General features: G+C 37.6%; 1 protein-coding gene across 5 annotated transcripts in view; it reads right to left on the bottom strand.

Moving 5' to 3' along the window:
* Positions 1-26,835, bottom strand: part of ZNF518A (zinc finger protein 518A) — a 157,398-nt gene extending 130,563 nt beyond the window's left edge. Inside the window, exons 1-3 of one of the 5 annotated variants that reach the window (XM_072130013.1) lie at positions 26,705-26,835; positions 21,636-21,696; positions 15,832-21,162 (exon numbers count right to left, since the gene is read on the bottom strand). In XM_072130013.1, coding sequence (XP_071986114.1) covers positions 16,908-21,095 — 4,188 coding nt within the window. In that variant the 5' untranslated portion in view covers positions 21,096-21,162; positions 21,636-21,696; positions 26,705-26,835 and the 3' untranslated portion in view covers positions 15,832-16,907. Of the gene's footprint in view, positions 1-5,712; positions 5,781-15,831; positions 21,163-21,635; positions 21,697-26,704 lie in introns of those variants that run through there. The other 4 variants (XR_011850669.1, XR_011850666.1, XR_011850668.1 and 1 more) reach the window with 4 other exon arrangements.
* Positions 26,836-27,290: the final 455 nt, after the last annotated feature.

The following is a 27,290-nucleotide window of genomic DNA, read 5'->3' as shown; positions in this document are numbered from 1 at the left end:
AGAAAACGCTCAGGCGGATTTATACACCTCACTGTTTTGTTTAAAGAGTAATATACAAGCGTTTCTGATGTTTGTATAGGCGTTAACGCGATCTCTGGGAGAGGGGATGTCATCTGCTACCACCTCAACCCCTACCAGACATGAAGTCCCATGTAACATGCACCTCATGCCACCTCAGCACTCAGACATGCAATTCCATGTAACATGCACCTCATGCCACCTCAGCACTCAGACATGCAATTCCATGTAACATGCACCTCATGCCACCTCAGCACTCAGACATGCAATTCCATGTAACATACACCTCATGCCACCTCAGCACCCGCCACACATGCACTCCCATGTTACATACACCTCATGCCACCTCAGCACCCGCCAGACATGCAGTCTCATGTAACATACACCTCATGCCACCTCAGCACCTGCCAGATATGCAGTCTCATGTAACATACACCTCATGCCACCTCAGCACCTGCCAGACAAGCAGTCTCATGTTACATACACCTCCTGCCACCTCAGCACCCCCCACACATGCAGTCTCATGTAACATACGCCTCATGCCACCTAAGCGCCTGCAAGACATACAGTTCCATGTAAAATACATGTCTTCCCTGACCTTACAACCATCATATCCACTCCTGTGAAGCCCCCTCACCTCTATACACGTTTCTTGCAGGCAGCCATTAAAGCTCTACTTCCTGCACTCTGAGGAGACTGTGTAGAAAGTCACACCCCTTTCCCAGAGGCTCCCCCCTCCCCCCCGTGACATTACTGCTACCCGAAGCAGCTCCATTCCAGACGCTTCCAAAGATGTAGTGTGTGCTAAGTAGTGCCGGCTCAGCCCACGCACTACAGGGGATAATTGCTTTTACACTTTGCAATTATTCTGGGGAGCAATGGCAACTCATTGTGCGTCTATGACGCATGGTGAGGCGTTTATGTGATGTATGTATACCCCATACTCTGGAACTTTCTACCAAAATGTTTAAGGCTTTCCCCCACCTTCCAAATATAACCTGAAAACCCATCTATTCAAGATTGACTGCAATACACATTAACTGCTCTACTCCCTCACCTCATATCTCCATCAACTTTAACATTATAGATTATCAGCCCTCACGGACAGGGTCCTCCTCCCACTTGTTCCAGATATCTGTAAATTTTATATTTGCATTTCTACCACCATCATAATCATTATAACAACAAAAACATCATTATTTATGATTTAGGTATTATTATTTTATGTATTATTATTTGTATTATTCTTTTGAATTGAGGGAGTATTGATGAACCTCACATTAATTACAAGACTTTTTAAGGGGTTTGAATTTGCAAATCATAGACTGCTTATTTAACACTATTATTTATATTTCCTATACTAATATGAAACTAAGATTTTCTAAAAGATTGAAAATAAATAAAACGTTTCTCATCACCAGTCATGGTTAAAGACTGGCTTAATAGAAATTAAATTATTTATTATAAAAAAATATTTTTTAATAATATCAATATTTTATTACAAATATATATATTCATATATAAAATCATCCATTACAATAATTTGACCTACAAATATTACACAAGTTTTCCACCTGAAAAAAAGAATTCCCTCACGACCCCGTTACCGACATACACAAAAATTTAAAATTGCCTTTTTTTAATCAATTTTTTATTCAAAGTTTGATTTAACAATTTTCACCCTCATGATTTTCTACATACTTTAAACTATACTATATATACTATATATACAAGAGAAATAATTTCTTGGTTTTTGAATGACCATGTCCTTACCATAAACAGGATAACCAGTGATTATAGCATATTTCTGAAGGTAGTCACATGACAGGACGTACTTGCACAGAGGAGTTCTGTTACCAAGGCAACCTCAGAGCATTTACAACATTGCAGCACTTAAAATAAGAGGGGAAGGCAAACCGTGGTGTTAATTTTTCTCAATTTAGAATCAACAAACCTACCTTTTATACTCCTATATTAGATGTTAGCATATGAGTCAACCACTTAACTACATACTGTAGCTTCCCAGTACATAAGACTTATTACTTATCCACAGCATACTGCAAACAGTTAAAGCTACAATATTTATTGGCCTGTATAAAAGATTCATAGAACCGCTGATGCATATCTGGAGAGCATTAAATACCATGTTACAATCCAAAATCTTTATTTAGAAAATTAATAATAGAATCTCTCTTTTAAGTTCAGCAGCAAAGCAAGTAACAAGAGATGAGAGAATCAGAGAGAAGTAGTAACATGTTAAGGCGAACATTCATGTAAAATAGTTAAGAGGCCCCATGTAAAGTTCATTACAATTTAAAAACATACATAAATATTTGTCTTTGTGGAGGAAATCTGAATTATGAACCGATTTGCAGATATAATGTGCCAATGTTTTTTTAAAATATTTAATTTGTTGTTTTTACCGGGCTGGTGGGTCAAGTATGGGGGAGGTGGTATGATATCGGTGTTTAATATCTCTCACATATGGTGGAATTTATATGTATTGTTTGAATATTCAAACAAAAATATAGGAAAAAAAAATATATTGTGTGACTTCTGAGTGTGCAATAAGAAGTCTGAAGATGGAGACTGAGGCACATCATGACTTTACTAAAATTCCTATATTACGATGATGGCCGCCGGCCAACTTGAGTAAGGATATTTAAGCTGGCTGATTGCCAGCTACCCATTATGTACGAGTCATGTCAAGTGTGTTTTAACCAACTAGATAGATACAACAGAGTTGGACATCTCTAAGTAGGTGCATAAAAAATGGGTTAGACCCACCCACAGTGGGAATATTGCCGAAATCCACGCTTTCTACTGCGCCCTTTAGTGCAACGTCATTAACTGGATATAAAAAACCCTGATTACCGTAATTTCGGGCAATCAGCCTGACATCTTCCCACAAAACATGACAAATGATTAAATAAATTGATGTTGATATAATTTATCAACACCATTTTTCTTAAGGGGGTTTTACAATAATTTAGCAGGTGGGCTGAGGGCTTTTTAAAAAAAATAAAATAAAGCTTTGCTGACCTCTGACGGGGCTCCAAGTGTCCCGTGTTAGCATCTCCACTCCGGCAAGCTGGCACACCCACCCATCCCTATGATCCAGTGCTGTATCAGGTGCTGGGTCAGGAGACAGGCCAATGGAAGTTGCCAAAGGATCGGTCTTGTCATACAGTGTCTCAACGCTTAATAGCATTTAGACTGAAATCCAAACCTTTTAGCAGAAAGAATCAAATGTCTAGACTCACCTTTGGTTAGCAGCACGTTGTGGGCACAGAGGATAAGTGGTCCACAATTCATTTTAGTAACGAAAGCAGTTTAAATTTATTTGGATCTGATGAGAAACATTGGGGCACATTTACTTACTTGCCCGAGTCGCGTTCCCCGATCCGGAGTGTCCGACGATGATGCACATAGATCGTACGCCCGATATCCTGCATGTGTTGCTTCCCCGCTCAGGTCCGCCGGAGTTCACCTTCTTCTTCCCAGTATATGTAAGTGCTTGATCTTGCGACACATTTTAAGAGTTAAATCCAGCGATTAGTCCGAATCAATCGGATCGCCCCCCCCCCCAAATTGTGTCGCATGAAAGCCGACACAATGATGATGTCTGATCGCGTGCAACACAAAGCGCGCCGCAAATCATCAGAATACCCAACAAAAGTGCGGTCCGAGGACCCTTTGTAAATGAGCCCCATTATGTCCATCAACAAACTGACTCCAAAGACAAGATGCTGGTAGAAAAGGTATCACTGATTTCTTCACTCTTCTTCCAAAGACAAGAATGAACCCAAAGTGTGGAAAAATAAAATCATTGAAAGGTGGTGAAGTGTAGTAGTTTGGGGAATGTTTTCTGCATCAGGAGTTTAACCTCTCATACAGCTAAATGGTAGAGTAAAAAGTGTGTACGGGAACCGTTTTCTACAACAAAACATGATTTCTTCCTTGGGTTCTTCATTGTGTTCATTTTTGAAAAATAAAGGTTTTATGTTCATATACTTTGGAATAATACAAAATAATCCTTCAAATGGAGATCAATGGAGATCATATTATTTCTGGAAAAAAAAAAATCAAGTGATACACTGGAAATCAAAATTAAAAAAAACAATGTATCACTTAATGCAACAATAGTTTACAGGGATTGCTACATGATTACATTTAAAATACAATTTACACTTTTTAAATTTCCTAGATTACAAACTTCTTTTGATACTTGTTGCAGTTCTTTGTTTTACCTCTCAGAAAAAACCTTCCCCCTTCCCACACACAGCCATTAAACCTGTATCAGTGCCCAGATCTTTAAGCATGCAGGCGGCAAAGTGATTCCTGCTATTGTGCAGGCCGGCCAATAAGAATCAGAGGGCTGTGAAATTCTTGTCACCAGCACTGGATGCATATGTTTGTCATTGGGCTTCCTGCTGTTCTTTTGTTCCCTTACTTGCAGTGTCTAGCCTACCAGCTATACATTTTATCTGGCCTTCTCTGAAACATCACACATTTAGTTTTCTAATGATAAAATCTGTAGAATTACTATACGAATAAAGAGATTTATTTTCTTGAAAATACACTAAAACAACTGGCTATGAATATTTTTTGTGGAGGATGTGGAAAAGATTTTAAACATGTGCCAAAAGTTTACTTAGAGAGCCAAAAAACACAAGATCCTAATACATCTCTATGCTTTCCAGACAGACAAAACGGACATTTTTTATTATTTTATAGCATTATTATTTTATGGTACTAATAGAAGTAAATTTCTTCCACTGGTTTTCATCAAATTGGAGTATCCAATATACATGTTAAGAACAAATCCAAATATTAAAAATTACCATATTAAAGACCTTGGCCAATAGGGTAATTACAATACCCCAATAGAGTCACGCATATTGTACTTGTCCGGGTTTGCTTTAAAAACAAAAATCTTTATTTAAAGTTCCAATACAAAAACCATTAAATCACAATTTCCATAACTGGGACAATGTCTAATTTCTATTTTCACATTTACAATCCCCCCCCTCCCCCAAATAAATAATAATAACAAACCACATTAAGGAAACCATACCGGGCTAATCCAACCCTATCCCCTGGAGTGCCCACTTTTCCCTTCCACTTTTATAGAACCAATACATAGTATGTAGTATAGTTTAATCTCAGGATGCAGTTCTTAGAATCAGTAGGAATTGAAGCAATAAATATAGTCTGCAATGTTATAACATCATCCAACCAGTATCGGAATAGCTTTGGGCAGAGTAATAGCATGTGAATCAAATCCGCGCCAATTAGCTTATACTCAGGCAGTTCTCTTCCTCCTCACTACCAAAGTAACTAATCATTGAAATAGCTGAGAAATCACACAAAACTTATTTTTTGTGGTTCTCACAATGGTGGCCCAGCATATTTCACCAATTGTTATAACTCTGACATTTGCCTCTGGAGCAATGTCAAGGAGTGCATAGGATCTTGACATAGCGATTTTATGGTACATTCACGTTGATGTGCGCTGCTCACCCCTCCCCTCGGGAAATAGTGCCACACAGCAGTTCTTACAGCCGTAGTCAGAGCAAGCTTTTCTTTTTTGCGGTCACGGCACAGTATGGGAACGAGGCAATTTGTCTTTGAAATCATATCCATTAAAGGAAATCAACCGCTCCAAAAAAAACCCCAAAAAACTTGAAATACCTGCGCTCCTCTTCATCTACAGTAGACCCTGGTAATGTTCGTCGCTAGCCTTGACACATCAGGATCACCTAGAAAAGAAACATAATTAGCAGGACAAGATGTCCGCCATTCCGGGATGCTAATTATGCATGTCCCTCCCACGCTGGAAGCATGGGAGAGGGAGATGATGAGGGTGTGCATAATTAGCAGCCGGAGCTGTGTTTGGAGGAAAAAAAACCAAAAACTAGACAAGGAAACGTTCACTTTTTTATTTTAAAATCCTATTCATCGTAGATGGTTTTCAGGACTAGTTTAACCATGTACAGATGTGTGCAGAGATTTGCTGTCTATAATCCATGTGGCTAAAGGTACTCATTAAAGGGGTTTACCCAGTTTTTCCCATTTATGACTTTCACTGGAGAATAAAACATTTGGGTATAAATATATTTCTTTTGATATGTTGATCACTAGCTTTATGTAGCCATGTAGACAGGTTACCCTATAAAATAAATGCTCTCGAGGATATTTGATACACTGTGGGGAAATATCCAGGCAGATATTAAATGCAATACATCCAGATCTATGCCAATTAGCTGCTTGCACATCACAAATAGAAACATACGCTACAGGTTTGAGTTGTGTATAAACTGATGTAAAATTGGTCTCCGATGGAACAGAACAGTTGACAAGCAGCAAAATGAGTGGATCTAGAGGAACTACCGTAGTTTTTTTTAAAGCCAAATAAAAGGCAACAAGGCACAAGACATATATATATTTTCCTGTATAGGACAATTTCTAAGTTTTATATCATCAATATGGATTCAAAATACTGAATACAATACTTCTGTGTGAATGAGCCTTCACAATACAACAGTAAACTATTAAACACAACGTTTCACCAGCTTTTGCCCCACTAAACTACCAGGCCCCTGTGGTAACGTAGGAAATACACTTTCTGCAATTCTTTAGTTCATGTGAAATCTTGGACGTTTACCTATTAAAAAAGGAATATGCAAATTAGCTAAGAAGAGTCACATATTGCCCAAGAGGAGTCTCATTTAGAGGCCAAAGCAGCATTTCAAACCCACCCATCTTAGTCTCATTAATACCTAGATATAAAATAAAATTTATCATCTTGGCTGTGGCATGATTGGAAACTAATCAAATACCGGCCTTTTCCTTCAACTGCTTGTATCTGTCTTTGTAGCTCAGTGAAGCCTGTCCATATCCGGAAACAGTGCCCAGGAATCTCCAGTAGACATGAGCAGACCAGACTTTCCAGTTTGGGAACTCCCTGTGGCTAATAGTCATGGCTAGTTGCTCGGGATGTCAGTTTGCTATACTGTATGCTAAAACATCAAAAAAAATACATCCGGGTTGGTCACCGAACCGAAAGGGAAGGTCGGGTCCGCTCATCTCAAATCTCCAGCACCACCATAGACAGTAAATGGAGAGTCGGGACACTTGCTCATATCCCCTATCCTTAGGATATGACAATATGACTTGGACCCCTTTAACTATTCGGCCTTCTGATGATTTCTGTATTCATCACAAACACTAACCCCTTTCAGACCAAGCCTTTTCTGACCATAAAAATAACAAATTTTTTCAAATTTTTCCTGTCAGCATTCCAACAGTTATTAGGTGAATTCGATATGGTTATAGTCTGGCCATAGAATAGCTGTGCTTGACAGGTAAATCTAATCTTTCAGAATTGAGTTAGTTAAAGACATATTTGGGAAAGTAGCAGCTTCCCAAAAACATTTCCTGCCCTGAATTTTTAAGATTCAACTTTCTCAGAGGAATAATAAGGGGGGGACAAAAAGAAGTAGGTGCATGTAGTAATCTGCCAGATGTTTGAAGAGTAACTAAATTAAACTGAGCTTGAGGGTATGACGGGAAGCTTTGTTGTGGGGAGAGCAGAGCACTTGAACCACAGGCTTCTTATCCCATCTCTGTTCTGTAAATTGGCTTCCAGAGCTTTATACAAATATTTTAACTGAGAGGCAATGCAGCATATCAAATGCAATACAGGCCAGGAAATAGCTTTATAAATTTACACTTTCCCAAAATTATAAACTTAATATTTGATTAAATAATTTAATTACTACAATTATTTAGTATACAAGTCTTATCAAATCCACAATTTCTGTTACTATACGCTTAAAGGGGTTCTGCCAAAGTATATTGTTATATCCAGTGGATAGGGGATAACAATACAATTATTGGGGGCCCAATTTATTAATCACAAGTACTGGGGACATACTGGATGCTTGATCTGCCACTCCATCAACAATAAAGAGACACCACTTCTTGTGAACAATTGGGGGAATTTATACTCACCACCCGATGCACAGCACCCCAGATCTACTAAAAGGCTCTGTCCTCTTAGTAGATCTTTTTAGGTATCGACTCCATTTGGACCTGTTTTTACCAAGTCTGACTTGGCGTAGATTCCAGTTACAGTCTCCGCCGGTTTTATGGCGGAGACTATAGCAAAAATGGCAAGCCAGGACTTCCATACCCTGGTCTGTCCATGAAAAACTCAAAAACTGGCGGAGATGGGGCTTCAAACATGCCTTCTCCACCATGTAACTACTAGAGAAGGCATAGTAAAAAGTTCCACAATGACTCAGGCCCCCCACCAATCATACCGTTATTGTTATATCCTGTGGAAAGTGGATAAGACTTGGCACAACCTCTTTAGTTATTGAGACGTCTGATTGATTTTACAAAAACAGGCTGCTCTCTGCCCTCATAAACACATCGGGAGGAATGTATCATTGTGTTTTTTAATTCTGTGCAGTGTAAGAACATTGTGTCCTATTTTGTAAGTTGGTTTAGCTTGTGTGTGTCAAAATGTGGTAGACAGCGAGTTCACACACCCTTAGGCTATATTCACACTGCCGTTGCCCGCCCGTACCGTACCGTAGCGGGCAACGGCAGTGTACGGGGAGAGGAGGAGGAGGTGAGCGCAGCTCACCCCCGCCCCTCTCCATAGCAACCTATGGCGCACGGCCCCGTATTACGGGAAAAGATAGGACAGGTCCTATCTTTTTCCCGGGTACGGAACGGTACGGTGCCGCACGTGTGCGGCACCGTACCGCTCCCGTAGGGTGCTGTGCGCCCATAGGAGTGTATGGGGGACGTATATCGGCCGTATATACGTCGGCCGTATATACGTCCCCCATACGTTCGTGTGAATATAGCCTTAGTTGTAGTCAGAAACTAAAAATATTCTAAAAACCTTAAAAAAAATGTGGTTGTCCACTTTAAGCACATTCCAGAAAATAATTGGATTTTGTTTGTGTAATGAAAAGTTATACATTTTTAAAATACACTTTTTGTAACAATTCTTCAGTTTCCAAGATCTTCGCTTATTGTCTTCTTGCTGTCTTTCAACAGGAAGCTTCATCGTTTACTTCCTGTAGATAAACACCGATCCATGGTCATGTGATCTCACACAGGTGCACCGCTTGTTATAACACACAGTGGGGCACATGTAGAATTTTTTTTTTCCTTTGCAACTTTTCAAAGTTGGCTGAAGTCCACATACTTTAGCAATCTTTCTAAATTTGCCATTGTAATAAATGTCTTTTTTTTTCGTTGACTTTGATTTGTGACTTTTTAGGTGCATGTATGAAACCAAGCATGGGGTCACAGTTGTACTTTATTTTGCACCTGGAAAAAAAAAAAAGACTAATGTGCACCTAAAAAGTCGAAAAACAAAAGAAAACATCTGTCTTGGAAAGATACATTTAGGAATTTAGCCAGAAACACAACCTAGGCATAGTCGCATCTAAAAAGCCCACAAAGAAATTAAACAAAAAAAAAAAAAAAACACTTATCAAAATAAAGATACATGTCCCCCAGTGCAATCACAGCTGTGTGATGGAAACAAGCACCTGTATACCTGATATCACATAACCATGGACTGCTGTTTATCCTCAGGAAGTAAAGATAGAAGCTTCCTATAGAAATACAGCAAGCAGAGATCTATAAAACAGAGGAATCGATACAGAAAGTATATTGGAAAAATGTAATCATTTTTCATTGCGCAAACACTTAGTTATTTGCTGTAATGTGCTTAAAGCGGACAACCCCTTTAATAAAAGCTGGTGCAAGGCATTTTAGACCCACAAAGAAATCTGCTGAAAATGGATGAATAAATTCTCCCTATTAATCCCTTTCAGACAAAGTCATTTCTGACCACAAAACCAACAGGAATTAAATTTTTTTTTTCTCTGCATTCTAATTGTTTATTTTTGGCAATTGAGACTTTTTATAATCTGGGCATTCACTAGATTACCAAAAGCATTGTTCTTTCATGGGGTTGTCCATCATCAGACAAAAAACAAGCCTACTAGGAATAATACAAACAAAAAAAAACATATCACTGCAGCTAAATAAAAAAACAGCAGGAAGTACAATAGTGGAAAGAAATATTAATCTCCTTGTGAACGATGAATAATAATAATAATAATAATAAATAATAATAATGTAAAATGATGTTTAAGCATCTTGTATTAGATAAAGTAATGTTAATTAAAAATTAAAATTTTCGAGGCTAATATTTGACCAATTTGTCATGGTTTGTGCAGAGCTGCGTAATCAGTGTGTGCTATATAAATAAAGAATTATAATTAATATTTTAAAAATCTAAAAATTGCTTTTCCATTTCAGATTTTTTTCAGCAATATTTCGATAACTATGGATCTGTTGTGCTTCTATTTTAAGGTAATTAGATATAGCCTAGTTGTATGACCGTAAGTAGAACATTCTTATTTTGGGGGTAGCTTATTTTGGTATGTGTATATATTTTTTTAAAACCAGAAGAAAATAAATTGGTGGACTAGAACTAAAAGCTTACTTGTAAATATTCTCTGCCACACAATTTTAGTTTGTTTACAATTTGTTTTTAGAATCAGAATTCTTACAGTTCTTAGAGATGTGTAACATTCTCCACACAATCCTTTCCGTTGAAGTGCAGTTTACCCAATTTACACAAAGGAATAACAGCCATAGACATCGAGAGTCTTCGAATCCTTTTTGTCACAGAATACAACAACTAAACATAGCATCCATCAAGTAACTCTCTGCATTAATGTTACATGACAACGCACCTTATGTATCTATAAATCACCAAGAATGAACAAAACTAAAAAAACTGAATAATCGTGGTTCATTGTGAGTCTTTTCACAAAAAGCATTTACAATGCTGCCTTTTTTCTAAGGGATTTTTAAAATGGCTGCCTGTCTCTCCATCAAGTTGCTATGCTGTTAATAAAGTTGACTGTGGGAGAAAAAAAAAAAAAGAAGTACACACACAGGAAGAGACAGGGAGAACAATGCGAGGGCTGCGTATACACAGATACTAAGAGCTGATGGCTGGAGCTGCAGCTTCTAATACTCAACTTAACGATTTTTAAAAAAAAAAAGGCTTCAATAAACATTACAAAGATAAGACAGCAAAGTCTTGAATAGATGCATTTTAGAAAACTACTCATTTTAAAACAAAAACGAAAATACCTCTAACACAGATGCCTTTTTCTGCCTTTCACTTTCTACATTTCAAAAGGCATAATATTTGTATTCTTAAAAATACACTTCCTATAGGCACCACTAACTCAAATACTCTTTTTTTTTTTAAATTCTGAAATACAGGTGGTCCCCTACTTAAGAACACCCGACTATCAAACCCAACTTAGTTACAAATAGACCACTCGTAACATTATGTTGATTATGAAACGCGTTGATTAATCCCTGAACAATGTAACACAGACATTTTAAAAAAATTGAATTTTGAAGTGGAACTCTCCTATTCACAAGCTGGAGCACAAAGATATTTGCTAAACTGATTACTGGCCCCTGATAACATCCAGTGAGGTGGTGATCAGCACCAGGATAGCAGCACTCATCTGCTACTACTAAACATTTTGCCAGCTCTGCATTAACCCCTTACCACCAAAGCCAATTTTGACCTTCCGTACACAGCCCCTTTTTAAAAAATGGTGGTTATAACTTTGGAAAGCTTTAACATATCCAAGTGATTTTGAAATTATTTTCTCGTGACACTTTGTACTTCATGTTAGTTGAAAAATTTTGGTGGTATGTTTTGCCATTTATTTATTAAAAAGCACATATTTGGTGAAAATTTGCAGAAATTCTCGATTTTCAAAAATGTTCTACTTTTTCAACACAATCATAATAGCAAAAAAACTTGATAACTAACATTTATCAAATGTCTGCATTATGTCAACATGGTTTCTTATGCATCCTCTCATTTTGGTAAAAAAAAGTTATGGGGCTTTGAAGTTTAGATGCGATTTTTCACATTTTCATAAAAAACGCAAAATCCTGCTATTGAGGGACCTGCTCAGATTTCAAGTCACTTTTTGAGAGGCCTAAATAATAGTAAAACCCCATAAATTACCCCATTATAGACACTGTATTCCTTAATGTATGTAAAACAACTTTTAAGAAGTTTGTTAACCCTTTAAATGATTTACAGGGGTTAAGACAAAATCAAGTGAAATTTTGAATTGGGATTTTTTTTTTTTTGGTTAAATAAAGGGGTTTTCCAAAAAAAATGTACAAATTCTTAGTATATAAAATATCAAAATGCTCCACAAAATTTGATAACCACTCTCTCCAGGGTATAACAATCCGCCATATGTGGTGGTAAATTGCTGTATGGGCACACGCCAGGGCATTGAAGGGAAGCTGCGCCATTCAGAGCAGATTTGCATTGTCACTTATAAACGGCTATACAATCTTTACATTTTGCCAATTTGGCTTATTTTCTGGGACTGTAGATGCACTTTACAAATGCTTCATTTTAGTGGGGCTGTAGCTTATTGATGAGATTTTATGAATTCTTGAATGTATGGAGAGAAAAAAATCGTCAAATTTGGTTTCCTTTCTTTTTGAATTTTTTTGGGGCCGTTCGCTGTACTATAAAATTTATATATGGATCACTATGATTACAGTGATACCTCATTTATATAGTTTGTATATTTTTACAACTCAGAAAATCTCATTTATTTTTGTATCGCCATCTTTTCAGAGACACAACTTTAAAAGTTTCCTGGTCGACAGAGCTGGTTTAGGGCTTATTTTTTACAGGCTGGGTTGTTCTTTTAAGTGGTACCACTTTGGTGCACATAATTTTTTTTTTATCACTTTTTGGAACATTTTTGTAAACAAAATTTATGAAAAAATGTACCTTTTTGGCATGTTTTTTAGGTTTTGTTTTTACAGTGTTGACTGAACAGGTCCAATAATGTTACGGACGTGGCGATACCAAATATGTTTTGTTTGTTTCGTGATTTTTTGTTCTTCATTAAATGGGTACAGGGAATGTTAGTGTTTAGGGGACTTTCACTTTAATTTTATTAAAAAGACTTTTTAAAAAATGGGGGGGGGTTTATTTCTACAGTGCTCTGATGGTTTTTTTCAGCTCTTCTTCACATAACACAGTGAAATATAGATTTATTACACTGTGTTATGTAACATACTAAACATGCTGTGCTGCTCAGTGTGCTACAGCAGAGTCCTGCAAGGAGGATTGTGCAGACCCGAGCCTGGCATTGGAGCCACGGTCCCCCTCGGGAAGTGGGAGGAATCTACAGCAAAAGCCCCTTACATGCCGCAGTCATGCATGACAGCGGCATGTAAGGGGTTAACACCAGCGATCAGAAGAATCTCCAATATACAGCCGACACCCACTGCTATTAACACCCGCTCTATTCGGCAGCTGGTGCCAGAAGCTGGACGTAGTACTAGGTCACCATGCGCCAAGTCCCTGCCGCCTATGACATACTACTTAAAAATGCATACATACCGCACTTCAAAAATGTTATTAAGGGGTTAAAACACTATCCATAAAGATTGTCCCCAAAAGAAATTACAGCATTTTTTTATTTCGATCTCATTAATCATATTGGTAAAGTTATGTGGCCAGATATAATGGCCAGAATGATTGGTTCAAAAACATGTATATACTGTAAAATCAATTTATACCTCGTGAACATAACAGCATCACAGATCCATTTTGTGAAAAAGCCTTACTTCTCAGATTTCATTTGGAAGTTAGAAGTCATTTTTCTCTGTTGGATTTTCCCCTAAAAGCACATTATGAGCAGACTTCCCATAATGCACATAAGCTTCTAGGTTTTTATTTTATGAACATAAATTGTCTAAAAAATATATATATTTGTATTTCCTATCCTGCATCTTAAATCGGCCATTTGGTTTGCTTTATCTTCAAAGATATTAGCGCTTTAAATACCAATACAAAATGTTATGTATGTGATATTCTTAATAATTAGCATACGCGTGCAGCAGGTTCCATTTAACAATAGTGCAAGTGTTAAATATAGGATATAATGAATAGGTTTTCCTCAATAGACTTAGCAGTTCTTAGTAAATAATATGACACTTGGGTATTAATAATGTTACAAGGACAAGTCTGGGCCTTAAGTCATTGAGTGAAACCTGAGACTCGGAAGAAAAAAAAAACACATGTAATCTGGCCTACTTGTAAAGTCAAAAGACTCTTTGAAGTTGAAATTCAGAAATAAAAGATCACTCCAACAATAATAATTTCCAGGTCACATCATTTTATCTGTAGACTTATGGCACACCAGTAACTAAAAGATTGGCAAGTACAATTTAATGCTTTCCAAAAACCTAAGCAGGTTTGGAAGCATCACTGCAGTTTTTTTTTTTTTTTTTGGTGCATTTTTTAATTTTCAGACGACAATTTACTCTGGATGTATCACGTGAATCCAGATGTAGCAGACTGATTTATGGAGTGTAACTTTTCACAAACCTCCACTTCTGTCTCCTGGTGCTACAAGACAACTGCAGTTCAGTCTTTGAAAAAGTTGCATATTGATTTGTAGAGCACCATGGAATTTGATGGCCCTACATAAATGAAGATTATTATTATTATCCACTCCAAACCTTAAAACCCTGTGTGACAAAAATCTGACCTATCAGAGGTTGTCCTGGCCATATGTGGCTTTGGGATGTGAGCGTTAAAAACAAACATCTTATACTCGCCACCCCCCGGCGCTCCTGTTCACCCACAGCACCGGATAACCGACAAATGCCCGACAGCGACGTCCCAGCTACTGCCGGCCACTTGCTACACACAAACTAGCTTTGTAGCAGCAATGCAGACATATATATCCTCTTTTTAAATCCTGGACAACTACTTCATGACAAATTTTACCATTTTTTAGAGTTGGCATAGACAACCCAACATTTTTGTTACCTAGAATTAAATTATTTTATTATAACTGCTATACTTTTGGGCTTCAAAGGTTGTAAAGATTGTATATTGAACCTTCATGGCATATCCAAATCTGGAGAATGGAGTCCCCCTATCACTGTCTTAAAAGTTGATGGAGGTGGCCATGCATTAGAGGCTCCCATTGTTACATGACTACATATCCATAAGGTCACTTTTAAAATGGAGTATTTTTGTCAGTATAATGCATTATCATATGCCATAGCTTAATAACATGAAGTACAGTACACAATGTTCTCATTAATTCTCATGTAGATGATAGAACTCCACCATGACCGATCTGTCAGACGATGTAATATGCAGAATATTAGGAAGAGTTCACACCTGTTTTATGACCTCTGATCTTCCGTCATGAAAACCACTATTATGATTTAAATTACGGACGTTAATAACAAATCTGGACACAAATGTAAACTGGGCCAACACACAAAATGTCACTTTGCTGGTAGGAAGTAGCATCTACCTCAAACGCACAAATGTCAAAACTGTGCCTCTAGGTTTTTTCAGGTTTTTTTTAGAAGTAAAAAGTAACTACCATTACTGAAACCACACATCCTACCAGCAGCAATACAGACAAGTAATGAGAACTATATGTTATGATTTTCTAAATTACTGAGTAAAAAAAAAAATTGATGTTTTGATTGGCAACATTAAAGATGATAAGAAATAATTGTTGACTGCTGCTGTAGGCTAAACTCAAATCTGTAGTCACCCATTACATCCTAGGGGGCAAAGAAAGCTCCAAAATAGGACCAAAAAAAAAAAAAAAAAAAAAAGTCAATCCTCTCTGTCTACTCAATTCAAAAAAACTTTTATTTAAGAAAAAAAAATAATATATAAACCCTGGCATGGCATTAAATCTAAATTTGTAGGAAATAATAGCCCATTTCTACCTTAAAATCAAAGCAACATCTGCATTTTTGACATCCTAAATTTAAAATATAAGCAACTGTAGAAAATCAACACAAAAAATGTAGCAATTCGAACCAATGGAAATTTTGTTCAAGACTAAAAACATGATAACCTTTTAATTTTTCGACAAACTAAATAGAAAAATTGCATTTGAACAATAGATTGGCAAAAAAACAAAACAAACAAAAAAACAAGATGCTTATGTACAGCCATTCACAATAATTCACTTTTAATATCCATGAAAAATTAGCAGTGTAAGCATATCAACTTCTTGGCAAATCATGCTTTTTTTTCCTATTTACATTTAAAAAAAAAAAAAAAAGTCAGTCATAATGTTACCCGATTTTGTATATATTTATATAAATGAAAAAATTTATGTGGAACAAAATTAGAATGCTTTGTCTTTTTTTTTTCTTCAAGGCTTTCTGTTCCGTCCAGGTAGTACTGGTATACCATTTACTAAAAAAAAAGGAAATGTGTACATTGGACATTATAAGACAATGCTGTAAAAATGTACACAGTACACACCTGAATATGTACCACAACTGCAGATTTCAAACATTAATACATGGCTTTGTAAACAAGTTGTGCACCGTTGGATCTACAAACATTGGATTTATCAATCACGTACTGAAGACACGCGCTCATGTCATTTCCAGTTACTCGATACTACACATGCCAAAAAAAGACTGAAAATCTGTTGATTTCACTGTACAATTCACAGAGCATACATCTTTAAAAGGCATTAGAAAAAAAATTGAAAAAAAAATTACAAAAAAAAAAAAAAGGGGTGGGGTGGGGAAAATGTTCGAGTCAGAAGCAAAGAAAACTGCATTTCAGCAGAACGCGTCGGAACAGCAGGATACTGGACTGGATTCTCAAGCTGACAATTTTGAGAAAAGTGACACGTTAAATGTTCGAGTTATACGGGAAGAAAAAAAAAAAACAAAAACACAGAACAGCAGTCTTAAAGTCAAAAGTAAAATTGCTAAAATAACGTGTTCCAATCTTTCGTGGCTTCCATTAGATGTCTTTGGCCATGTCCAACCCATTCATCCTGATTGTCAAATATCCGACCACAAAACCAGCAAGTGAATTTAGTTTGCAGCTTGTTCGCAGGAGTATTTTTCACAATTTTGTAGTTGTTCTTACTAGTTTTTTTTAAGGTTAACTTGAGAACAAATCTCTCTTTTACAGGGCTTACAGGTTTTCCCCGACGGTGACGCCTTCCAGTTAGTCCATCAGTGTAATTCAACAGTTTCGACTCTAAAAGAGATTCAAGTGTTCTTTTAGACAGGGATACTTTTAGAACATGTCCATTGAATTTTGAGATGGTTCTCATGAGGTTAACAACTTCAGGTACATCTGCATCTGGATGGTTCAAGACAACAACTGGTTGATCCCTTCGAGGATACTTTATAGGTTGATTAGGACTGAAAGGATGAAGCCTTAATGTTCTTACAATTTCCTTAGAAGGTGTTGGTAAAGGATCCTCTGGAATACTCTCCACATCTACTTCACTTGCATAAGACTTTGCCTTGCATTTTCTATGCGGGGTTTGTTTACGAGGCACATCCACCAAGACATCAACAACTCTTTTCTTCGTCTTAAATTCAAAATCCGCTTCATAGCTGCCAGCGTCCGATATTCTTCGTTTACAATTCTTGTTCTTCGAATTTGATAGGTTTGCGTTATTTTGCTTACATTTCGATTTTGCTACCTTTGAACTAGCTACAGAAGAAGTTTGTGACATTGTATCATCATCATTTGCGGAAAGAAAAGACTCTTCTGCTTGAGCAGCACTGGAAGTAGATCTTAGGCAAGGCTTTCTTTCTGTTGGCTTACTCTGCAAAGAATCTGAGTTGATAACTTTTGCAGGTGGATTACCACCATATCCTTCGAGCGCACTGATATCTTCCTCCTTAACTGTAGCTGATGGAACTACACTTGCATCCGGTTTACTCCTCAACAAAGCAGGAGGCTGCCGTCCATCATCTGGTTTCTTTGGTAGGAGTTTTGGGTTGATTCGATTTAGCTGAACAGGTTTCTGGGTATTTGCAGCCATAGTTTTTGGTAAAACATAATTCAAAAGAACTGCCTGCTTTCCATCCGGCAACAGGGCATACACTGGCTGTTTCTGGAGCGAGTCGTTTTGCTTATTAGCCTCTAAAATTCCAGCATGTGTTCTAGTAGCATCAGAATTTAAACAATACTGAAGAACATTTAGGTTAATTGGAAGCTTACCTCCTACTGCAGAACCAGAAATGTTAGCAGGAACGTTATTTGAAGAAGTACTCATATTTGGTTTAAAGATATGAGGTACCGTAGGCCGTGGCAATCTAGGAAGTGCCATTTTGCCTAAATTATTCACGGTGCCGATCACTTGTTGGTTTCCATTGGTCATATTTCGGATAGTACCAAAAGGTCCATTAGCGATAGTTAATACCATGCCAGGCTTTGTGTTGACCATTACTGGAGAATTAAACCTGTTGCTAGCAGAAAATGTTGCTGTGCTGGATGCATTTGTCTGTCCTGAAAGGATTTTTAAGCCAGATTGGTTAGTGGGAACAACTGGCAGCACAAACCTATTAGAACCTGAAGGATACAATACAGGGTTTCCTTGTGACATTGCAGCAAGTTGTGGATTTTGGTAAAGCTGGAAAGGTGTTGGTCCGCTTGTTGGTTTTACCAAGCAGTTAATCTTGTCCTTTGCCAGTTGCTGGTTAACTATTGCATCTGAGTGCGTTTTCAGAAGCTCTGTGACTCTAGTGGGCTGAGTTTTAACACTGGATCCAGGAGATACTGGTTCCTGTTTCAAAAATACTGTTGAAGGTGTATTCCCATTTTGTAGACGGTTGTCGAATTTCGTCACAGGGCTTGACATTGGTTGTACTGGGCTTGGCAATGGTTGTTTTGGAAAAGCAAAGGCATTGTTGGCATGATGTGAGCTTTGCGAGTTCACCATGCCAATTTTATCATTTAACCTTTTATTGTCTTGTAGCATGTTGTGTAAGTAAGTATTTTTTGCAACAGGTTTTGGGTCTGATGGACGATTTTGCAAAGAGAACACCGATGTAATCCTTGGCATGAAGGATATATTATTATTATTCTCTGCTGGCCTTGGCATTCTCTCGTTCATTTGAGGATTTCTCACTGTAAAGTCATTTTTAGAAATATAGTTGGGACTGGTACCAGTGAAATTCCCAAGGCTACTTGCTGCTGAATTATGTAACATTGCATTGTTAAAGTTCTTGCTGCCGTAAAAAGTCTTTGTAGCTTTTGGCCCACTAGTTTCATTATTTTGCTGGGGTCTGACTAAGAAACCAGTTGTTGGATCTACACTTAGCCGAGACGATGCAGTAGATGGATGAATTTTTTCGTTAGGTGATTCATATGTGTGATCCTTGTCAAAGAACTGTTGCTCATTAATATTATACTCTGCAGGCTCTTCTTTAATTTTGTGCCCAAAATCAGAAGAGGAGGAATTTGTTTTATTAACACTATTCACATTTTTATGTACTGGTTCATGAAATTGTTGCCGGCTATTCGAAGCCGCTAGCTTAGCCATAGCTTCATTTTTTCTTGCCATTAGAGAGCCAAGTGCCGTTGTTATGTTTCGCAGTGACCCGGTCTGTCGGTCTGCTGGAGCCAAAGGTGAAGAAGCCGGAAGGGAAGGTGGTTTATATGACGGTGTTGACCGACTATCTTTAGTGTTTACAGTTGCTCCGTATGGTCCATGCATAGAGCCCTGAGAGAAACGTGGCAAACTGTTTGATGACTGAGGTGACGGTGATGGCTGTGTAGTATTTGCAGCCTGCTTATTTGTTGGCAATAATTTAATAACAAGGTTTTGCTTCCCATTTACCATCTTGTAGCCCACAAAGGTTGCAGTGTAATTGGCCGGGACTGTAATTTTGTTGTTTTTTACCATGAGTACAGTAGGGCCGTGGACAGCATTTTGCAAAAGACCCATACTCCCCTGAGTGCCTGCGTCTTCTCGGTTACACGTAATTGTGGTCACCGAAGGAATTCCATCATTTGCATTTTTCTCAGATTCAGTGTTATATCTGGGAAAGTCTTTTGGAGGTTGGCTTTTATCTGGGAATTTATGCTGAAACACACTAGTGTTATCAATACCGTCTCCAACCTTATCCAGGGAGGGGTTGTTTCCTTCATGTCGCCAGTGTGAATTATTATCCTGACTTTCTGATGGATTTCTTTTTTGGAGAAACTTAATTCCGGCATTTGTCTGTACCATCTGTCCCTTCGAACTATCCTGTACAAGATCGTCTCTTGTATGAATGTGTTCCCGATGCCTTGCCAAAATATGTTTTACTATAAAATCTTTTCGCATAGCGCTGTAATTGCAGTATTGACAGCTAAATGGTAACATAGTACTGTGTCCCTGAAGATGTCTCTGAAACTCTATTTTTGAGTAGCTGATGTGATTGCACTTCTGACATGCATACTCTATTCCGTTGTGCCGGTGAATGTGTTGAACGAACGTTCCGACGTCACGGGTAGAAAATCTGCATTTTGAGCAGTTGAAGTGTCCATTAACACAATGCATAACTGTGAAATGTTTTGTTAAGCCCAACAAGGTGTATAAATAGTCATTGTTACATATTTCACATTTAACTAGCGCACTCCGGTGAGTTTTTCTATGTTGTTTGAACGCTTGAAAATCATTTGCGGTGTAGTTACACATTTCGCAGGGATAGAGTGGCAGCTCTCCGTTGTGACATATAAGAAAGTGTTTTTGAAGGTCGTTGGGACTATAGCGGATTCCATTTTTGCATTTCTGGCAAAAGAAGTGAAGGACCTTTGCAGCAATATTGGCAGAGTCGTCATCTGGGTTTGGTTCAGTTTTGATTTCTGTATTTTCATCATCAAGGTCATTAGGATTTCCTTTAGCCAATGATTTCCGGGCTGTCTGTTTCTTACAAGGCGACTTGGACATCGTTTCGGCCATGTCACTTAAAGCAACGTCTTCCTGTCTAATATTCATTAATGTATCGGTGCTCTGCTCTATTCCGCGCATAAATCTTTCATTCACTGGAAAAGATGTGTTTGGATCACCAGATGTAAAAGCGTCTCTATTGAAATCCCATCCAACATCTTTCGAAGATGCAGATCCTTCAATGTCTGCATAGAAGTCTTTATTAGGTGATCTCATTATATAAGGGTGATCAAATCCTTATACAAGTTTGGATGCGGTGAAAATCCTTGATTTCAATTCACCTCTAAAAATAAATAAAAATATACAAGGTTAAAAAAATCCTCTAAAATAACCTACCGCAATACAATTATATTTTAAAACATAATACATTTTAAAAAATGATACACAGGCAGTCCCCAGTTACGCACAAGATAGTTTTTTTAGGTTTGTTCTTAAGTTGAATTTGTAAGTAATTTGGTACATGTATATATATTTTATAATTATAGCTCCAGACCAAATTCTGTGCGGTCATGGGAAAAAGGATTATCAATAAAATGTCATTGCAGACACCTTACAGCTGATCATTGCAGCCGGGGACTAAGTAAAGGATCAAGAGAGCTTCAACAGAGGGCAGAGAAGTCCGTCTATAAGTAGGGGTCGTCTTTAAGTTGGGTGTTACCAAGTCAGGGACTGCCTGTATTGTAAATTATATATACTCAACATGTAGAAAACCAGTAAATATATGCAAAATATATGCATTTTTAAATTAAAACTTACCTAAGAAAAAGTCATGCTCTTCATAAATCCTCAGAAATACTTCTGAGCAAGTATGGAGAACCTAAATTGAATAAAAAAGACATTTTTAAAATACATTTGACAGTACTTGAAAAGTAAACAACATTCTTTAATATTAAGCTTTATAAATATATATTTCAATGTGCTAGATGGGTCATAAAGCTGATATATTTCTAAAACATTTTTTACAACGCAGTATAAAGAAATAGGGAAGTCTGAAGAGAGTCGTGCAGTAAAGAGTTAACACTGGGTGGAGTCAGAATACCAATTAAAACAAATATCAGATATGTATATTATTATTATATTACATCCATAGTTAAGCATCTATTTACTTTTTATTGTAATTAAGGAAAGTTTAGAAATTGGAATCACAAATACGTGTTATACCTTAATCATTTTACTACTTTATAAGTTACTGCTAATTATTAAACACAAGGCGTTTATGATCGAATTGGAGACTGTAAAAATAGAGAGTCGGAGTCTGAAGTCTTCTTTAGTGAAAATACATTTTTATACATTAACTCTTGGGAAGAAATTTAATTTACAACTAGCGGCAGGATATAATATTTACACATATTTCTCCAGAATCCGACATAGGTATTATTATTATTTTTTTTTTTATAAACAGATGATTTTTATACATAAAATGTAATACTGAAATGTATTCACATACTTATAATTAAGGTTATATGGGAAAAGGTCAAAGAATGAATAATTTAAAACAAAAATTGGAGGGCACAAAATAACATAATAATAATAAGTATATATCTATATATAATGTAAGATGAACGTAAAATCCTGTTTTCTTTTACATGTGATTATTTTTCTTTAAACCACGTTTGAAATTTAAACACACTTCACATTCACGATTCCTGCACAGAGACTATAGAACTAGCTAGAGAGAAGAAAAAGGCATGTTCCTAGTAAAAATAACTCACAAGATGCTAAAAATTTTACATTTCAAAACCTGTTGCAAGATGGCATTTAACACGTGAAGAATATTTAAAAAGGAGGATGTCCCGTCCCTTACCCCTCCACGTTTGCTATTTCATTTACTGGTTGACATCAAAAGCTTGCGTTGATAATTTAGAGCTTAGGCCATAAAAGCCTTTTTAAAAATAGCCACTTTAAGATAGAAATATTACAGATGCAGCCCACTAGCTGAAACTAGTTTTATTTAAACAACGTAAATTAATTTAATATATAGGGGGAAAAAAAAGTTAAATAAAAACTCAAAACATTTGTCACAGAATGGAAAGAAACAGATACATATTAGAAAATAAAAACCAACATCAACAAAAAAAAAAATGCTAATTTTTGTTTTTAAGCAGTTAAAAGAAGTTTATTCCCCAGCAAAAGTGAACCCTAACCCAGTAACACACTGGCTAATCTGATATATGCTTCATATCTTTATGTCCTAAAGCCAACACTAAAATAAAACAATACCTAAAAGAATGCGTAATGATTATCACTTTTACACAATCATTTCTTACGCTTCCTGAATCCCTCTGAAAAGCAACGCGCAACAATCTACGCCTTTAATAAATTAACAATACAACACACAGTATATAATAACTATTGTAAAGCTGTAATAGGCTTCAAAATAAACGGCGTACACATCAGCTCCACCCAAAACTGACTCCCGTCACCACCGCCCTCAAGACAAGAGTCATGTAATAGCGGATGCAAGTATAGTACAATATACCAACTCTACAACATGACGTCACCAAGTCATTGTTACTGTAAGAACCAAAGTCACAAAACGCATGTGGCTTATTTTTATTAAAAATTTAATGTACACAAGAATTTTTTTTTTTTTAATTGTAGGGAGAAAATTGTACACATTTTCCAAACTTTATTAACAACTACATAAACTCACAAACTCAAGGTTTTTCTCACCTAACTTATAGGCACACCTCGTCAAAGGTTAGAAAATGGATGTTTATTAGCCAATTATACAAGCCACTCGTTACACTGGTAAATTCTTAATCATTGAACTACTATAGTTTTACTATACTTTTTAGATTTTGTAAGAGGAGATCTGTAAAGAATACCTCTCGCCCCAACACAATACTAAATGTCTTCAATTGTAACTATGTTGCCTATAGAAATCACCATTAGAATGATAACCATTAGCAAATCTTAAAAAAATTGTAATCATTCACTTTTTTTAAATTCATACTCCAGATTAGCATTTTTTTTTTACATTTCATGAAGGAACATTGTATCAGTACAATGATAAAATTATGCTAATGAAATTACGTATAATCTGTGATAATTGACATGGAACCTAATTTACGAACGTGATACCAATAACTGTAAATTGTCACGCCCTGCATGTTCAGGGTCTGCGCTGCCATCTAATGTAGGCTACTATGCAAACCATTGACTTAGAGAAATTACATCATTTTAATTATCATTTCCGTGAAGTAGTAGGTCTAAACTGGTCACCGAAAACTAATTTTCTGATCTTTGAATCTCAGTGGGGGCCACTTTAGACTGTTACCTTTCTCTTAATCTGCCTCGAGTTACAACTTTAACTTAATTAACCCCTTAAATTAACAATATTTCCCTAGTTTTTGAGACATGGAAATCTTAGACTAATAACTTAAAATTCCTAAACTTTACTGAACTCCCATGAAAGTAAATGCAAAACAAGCTGTCCATTAAATAAAATGATAGCGTCAAATTCTGAAGCAACGTTTCTATCTACTCCCACTCCAACGCCCATCACATTTATGATTACATTAGCAGCTCAGAGACCATTTGGTGTAAGTATAGGGAGTTTTCAGCCCACTACTGCCATCACGCAACTAACAGGTTAATTTAGCAAAGCAAAAGCTGCAAACTAGGAGACGTTGCCTCCGCACATGGAAATTGCATGGTCGTGAACGTAATACACAACTATCACACTAACACAAGGGAGCCCTCGATGTATTGAGATGTGGAATAAAAAAAAAAAAAAACACAGCAAATGTTGATCCTGTTATGATTTTTACTAAAATATTCAATTTACACAGGTCCAGTTTGGGATTTTAACCAACCCTTTGTTATCTTCAGCTATTAAAAAAAAAAAAAAAAGGGGGGGGGGACCTATCTTTGAGGGTGCATTCACACCATGCGTTGCATTTTTTTTGTTGCGTTTTTGACGCCTTCTAAAGGCTTCATGGCTACATGTAACCTTAGCATATGATCAAGGCTGAAGCCTTTGGAATGCATCAAAAACGCAACAGAAAATGCGACGCAACGCATCATATAAAAGCACCCTGATAGAATTTCCTCTAACCCAATGTTGGCCGAAGACATTTAAGGAAACCTACCATCAGAAATCTACCTATTAAAGTAGATCCAATGGTAGGTTCCTCCTAACGTCTTAAGCCCTAAACTATCTTTCTCTAATCCTTTTGTATAGCCTAACCTGATCTAGACTTTAGCTTACATATTTTCGGTAGATGCTACCAGGGAGTGGAGTAGCCTCTCCAGGGGCCGGGAGCAAAGACTACTTTACGCCCCAGTAGCCTCCACCAAAAATATGCATATTAGTAAGATAAAGTCTTAATCAGGTTAGGATAAAAGGATTAGCGAAAGATAGTTTGGGGGCTTAGGATGTTGGGAAGAACCTCGCATTGGACCTATCTGAATAGGTAGATACCTGATAGTAGGTTTGATTTAAAGGGTGCCCAATTTTATGCTCTCCCTAAAAAAATAACCACCTGTTTCAATTCTGCATAGAGTTGATGAATGATGGTGGTGCCTCTCATTTACCAAAAATATATAATGCAGTTTCGAGAAAAAAAAAAAAAATAGAGTCATGTTTTCTAGTTCGCAAGAAAATAGTTGATTTTTTCTTGAATTTTGGTTGACGTCACCCTATCGTAGCTATTATGAAGGGGAAGTTGAATACTACGAGCCCCCCCCCCCCTTCTTTTTCAAACACCCCAATTTTCTATTTTAGGAATAGGAACTCAACGGTAAACCCCAAACACTTTGAGTACGACACGTAACCAATGGAATAAAACCTATCATTTACTTTCCCCGACATAAAGTGCATAAAATATTTAATTGGAGGGGGGGGGGGGGTCACCTCTAGACAGAATGGGGTGAACACTTTCTCCCTTTAGAAGACAACATTTACCTTATTTCCCAAGTGCTGTGTTTTTTAGGCATCACTACCCCTCCCCAACCCAAATTAGTATCCATAATATGAGGGAGGGTGTGGGTCCCCCAAATTTCACCATAAAAGAGGAACCCAGTATTTTAACTTTAGTGCCCGACTTGGTGCAACACCACCAAAATGGCTGCCCACCGGCAGCCATTTTTAAAATTTTTACCACAGAGCAAAAATTGTACATGCATTAAATAATTTAAGGGGTTCAAATAAAGGCACCCCTAAACCCAAGTTTTGCAATGGGGAGGTCCTATATATAAATAATGACACAACCTGAAAGCTTGCACTAAAAAAAAGCCATGCATTTAAAAAATTTGATTTTTTTTATGGTTAATATTGCAAAAGTCAAATGAAAGCAGCAGAGGAAGGGAAGGAGGGGGCACATACATTGTGTAATGCATGGAGGACACTATGAGGGACACATGTGGGGTGAGAAGCAACAGAGCAGTCAATGGTGCAGTGCAAGGTATTGACAAGAGATTGGGTTCAGCAGCAGCAGCAGAGGAGGATTAGAGAAGGGAAGTGTAAGAGGAGAACAGTGGGGAGCAGCAGCCAGCACGGCGGAGGGACACCGCCACCCCCTCATGCGCCGGATCACACATAAAAGAGTGCGGCCATTTCATGGGGCGTCAGCCATGCGGGCAGCGCTCGGGTCCCCCCTTCCCTCCCCGTCACCCCCCGCCGCTAAGTTTCCCAACTTTCGCTAACTTTACCAGGCACTATTTCACCGCTTCCCCCTCCGCGCCCGCCATTCCCCCCTCCGCCCACGTCCACTGTTACAAAGTCAACCGAACTTTCCACCTCACCCACAGAGGCGAAACCCGCCCTCTCCCGTCGGAATCGTCGCCTCCGGTGCCCGCGCCCGGGCTCAAATTGAAATTACCTTGCTTTTTCCCCCCTTCATATGCTGCCCGAGTCACCGTTGGCGGCCATGACAGTTACATCCGGGGATTGTCCTGGTTTCGGTAGACCTAAAATGGACTCCCAAGCAGAGACGGCGGAGTGATCCGCGCTCCACCTTGTGTCTGTGACGCGGCCCCCTCTCCCCTAGAATCATTGTTGCATAGAACCAATGTGTTCTGTGTCTGATCCTCCATCTCATGTCTAGAACGCCACACACAGGGATTCATTTCTCTCCCTGCTGCAGGAGCTTGACTGCTTCCTACAGCCATGGTGTCATTTCCATCGGCTTTGCCTGAATCCTCATGCCATATACCACAGTGCACATCACTGGCACTATTTCTCCTCAGGAGCTACTTTTTGTCAATGCAAAACATCCTGTGGAAAAAAAATCCTACTGTAAACCCCCTGTTCTTATGAAGCAATGAACAAGCTGGCCATGCAAAATGTACACACACACAAACACACTAAAGAAATGAATAAAGAATAGTAGAAAAACTCAAAGAATCATAAGCCATAGAGCTGCAATACAACTTCTACTCCCTTCCTGTTTGCATTGACTTTTATGC

Source organism: Engystomops pustulosus, chromosome 11 (assembly GCF_040894005.1).
Source record: "Engystomops pustulosus chromosome 11, aEngPut4.maternal, whole genome shotgun sequence".
Classification (NCBI taxonomy): domain Eukaryota; kingdom Metazoa; phylum Chordata; class Amphibia; order Anura; family Leptodactylidae; genus Engystomops; species Engystomops pustulosus.
The sequence above is the reverse complement of the archived record's forward strand: the minus strand, read 5'-3'. Positions and strand labels throughout refer to the sequence as shown.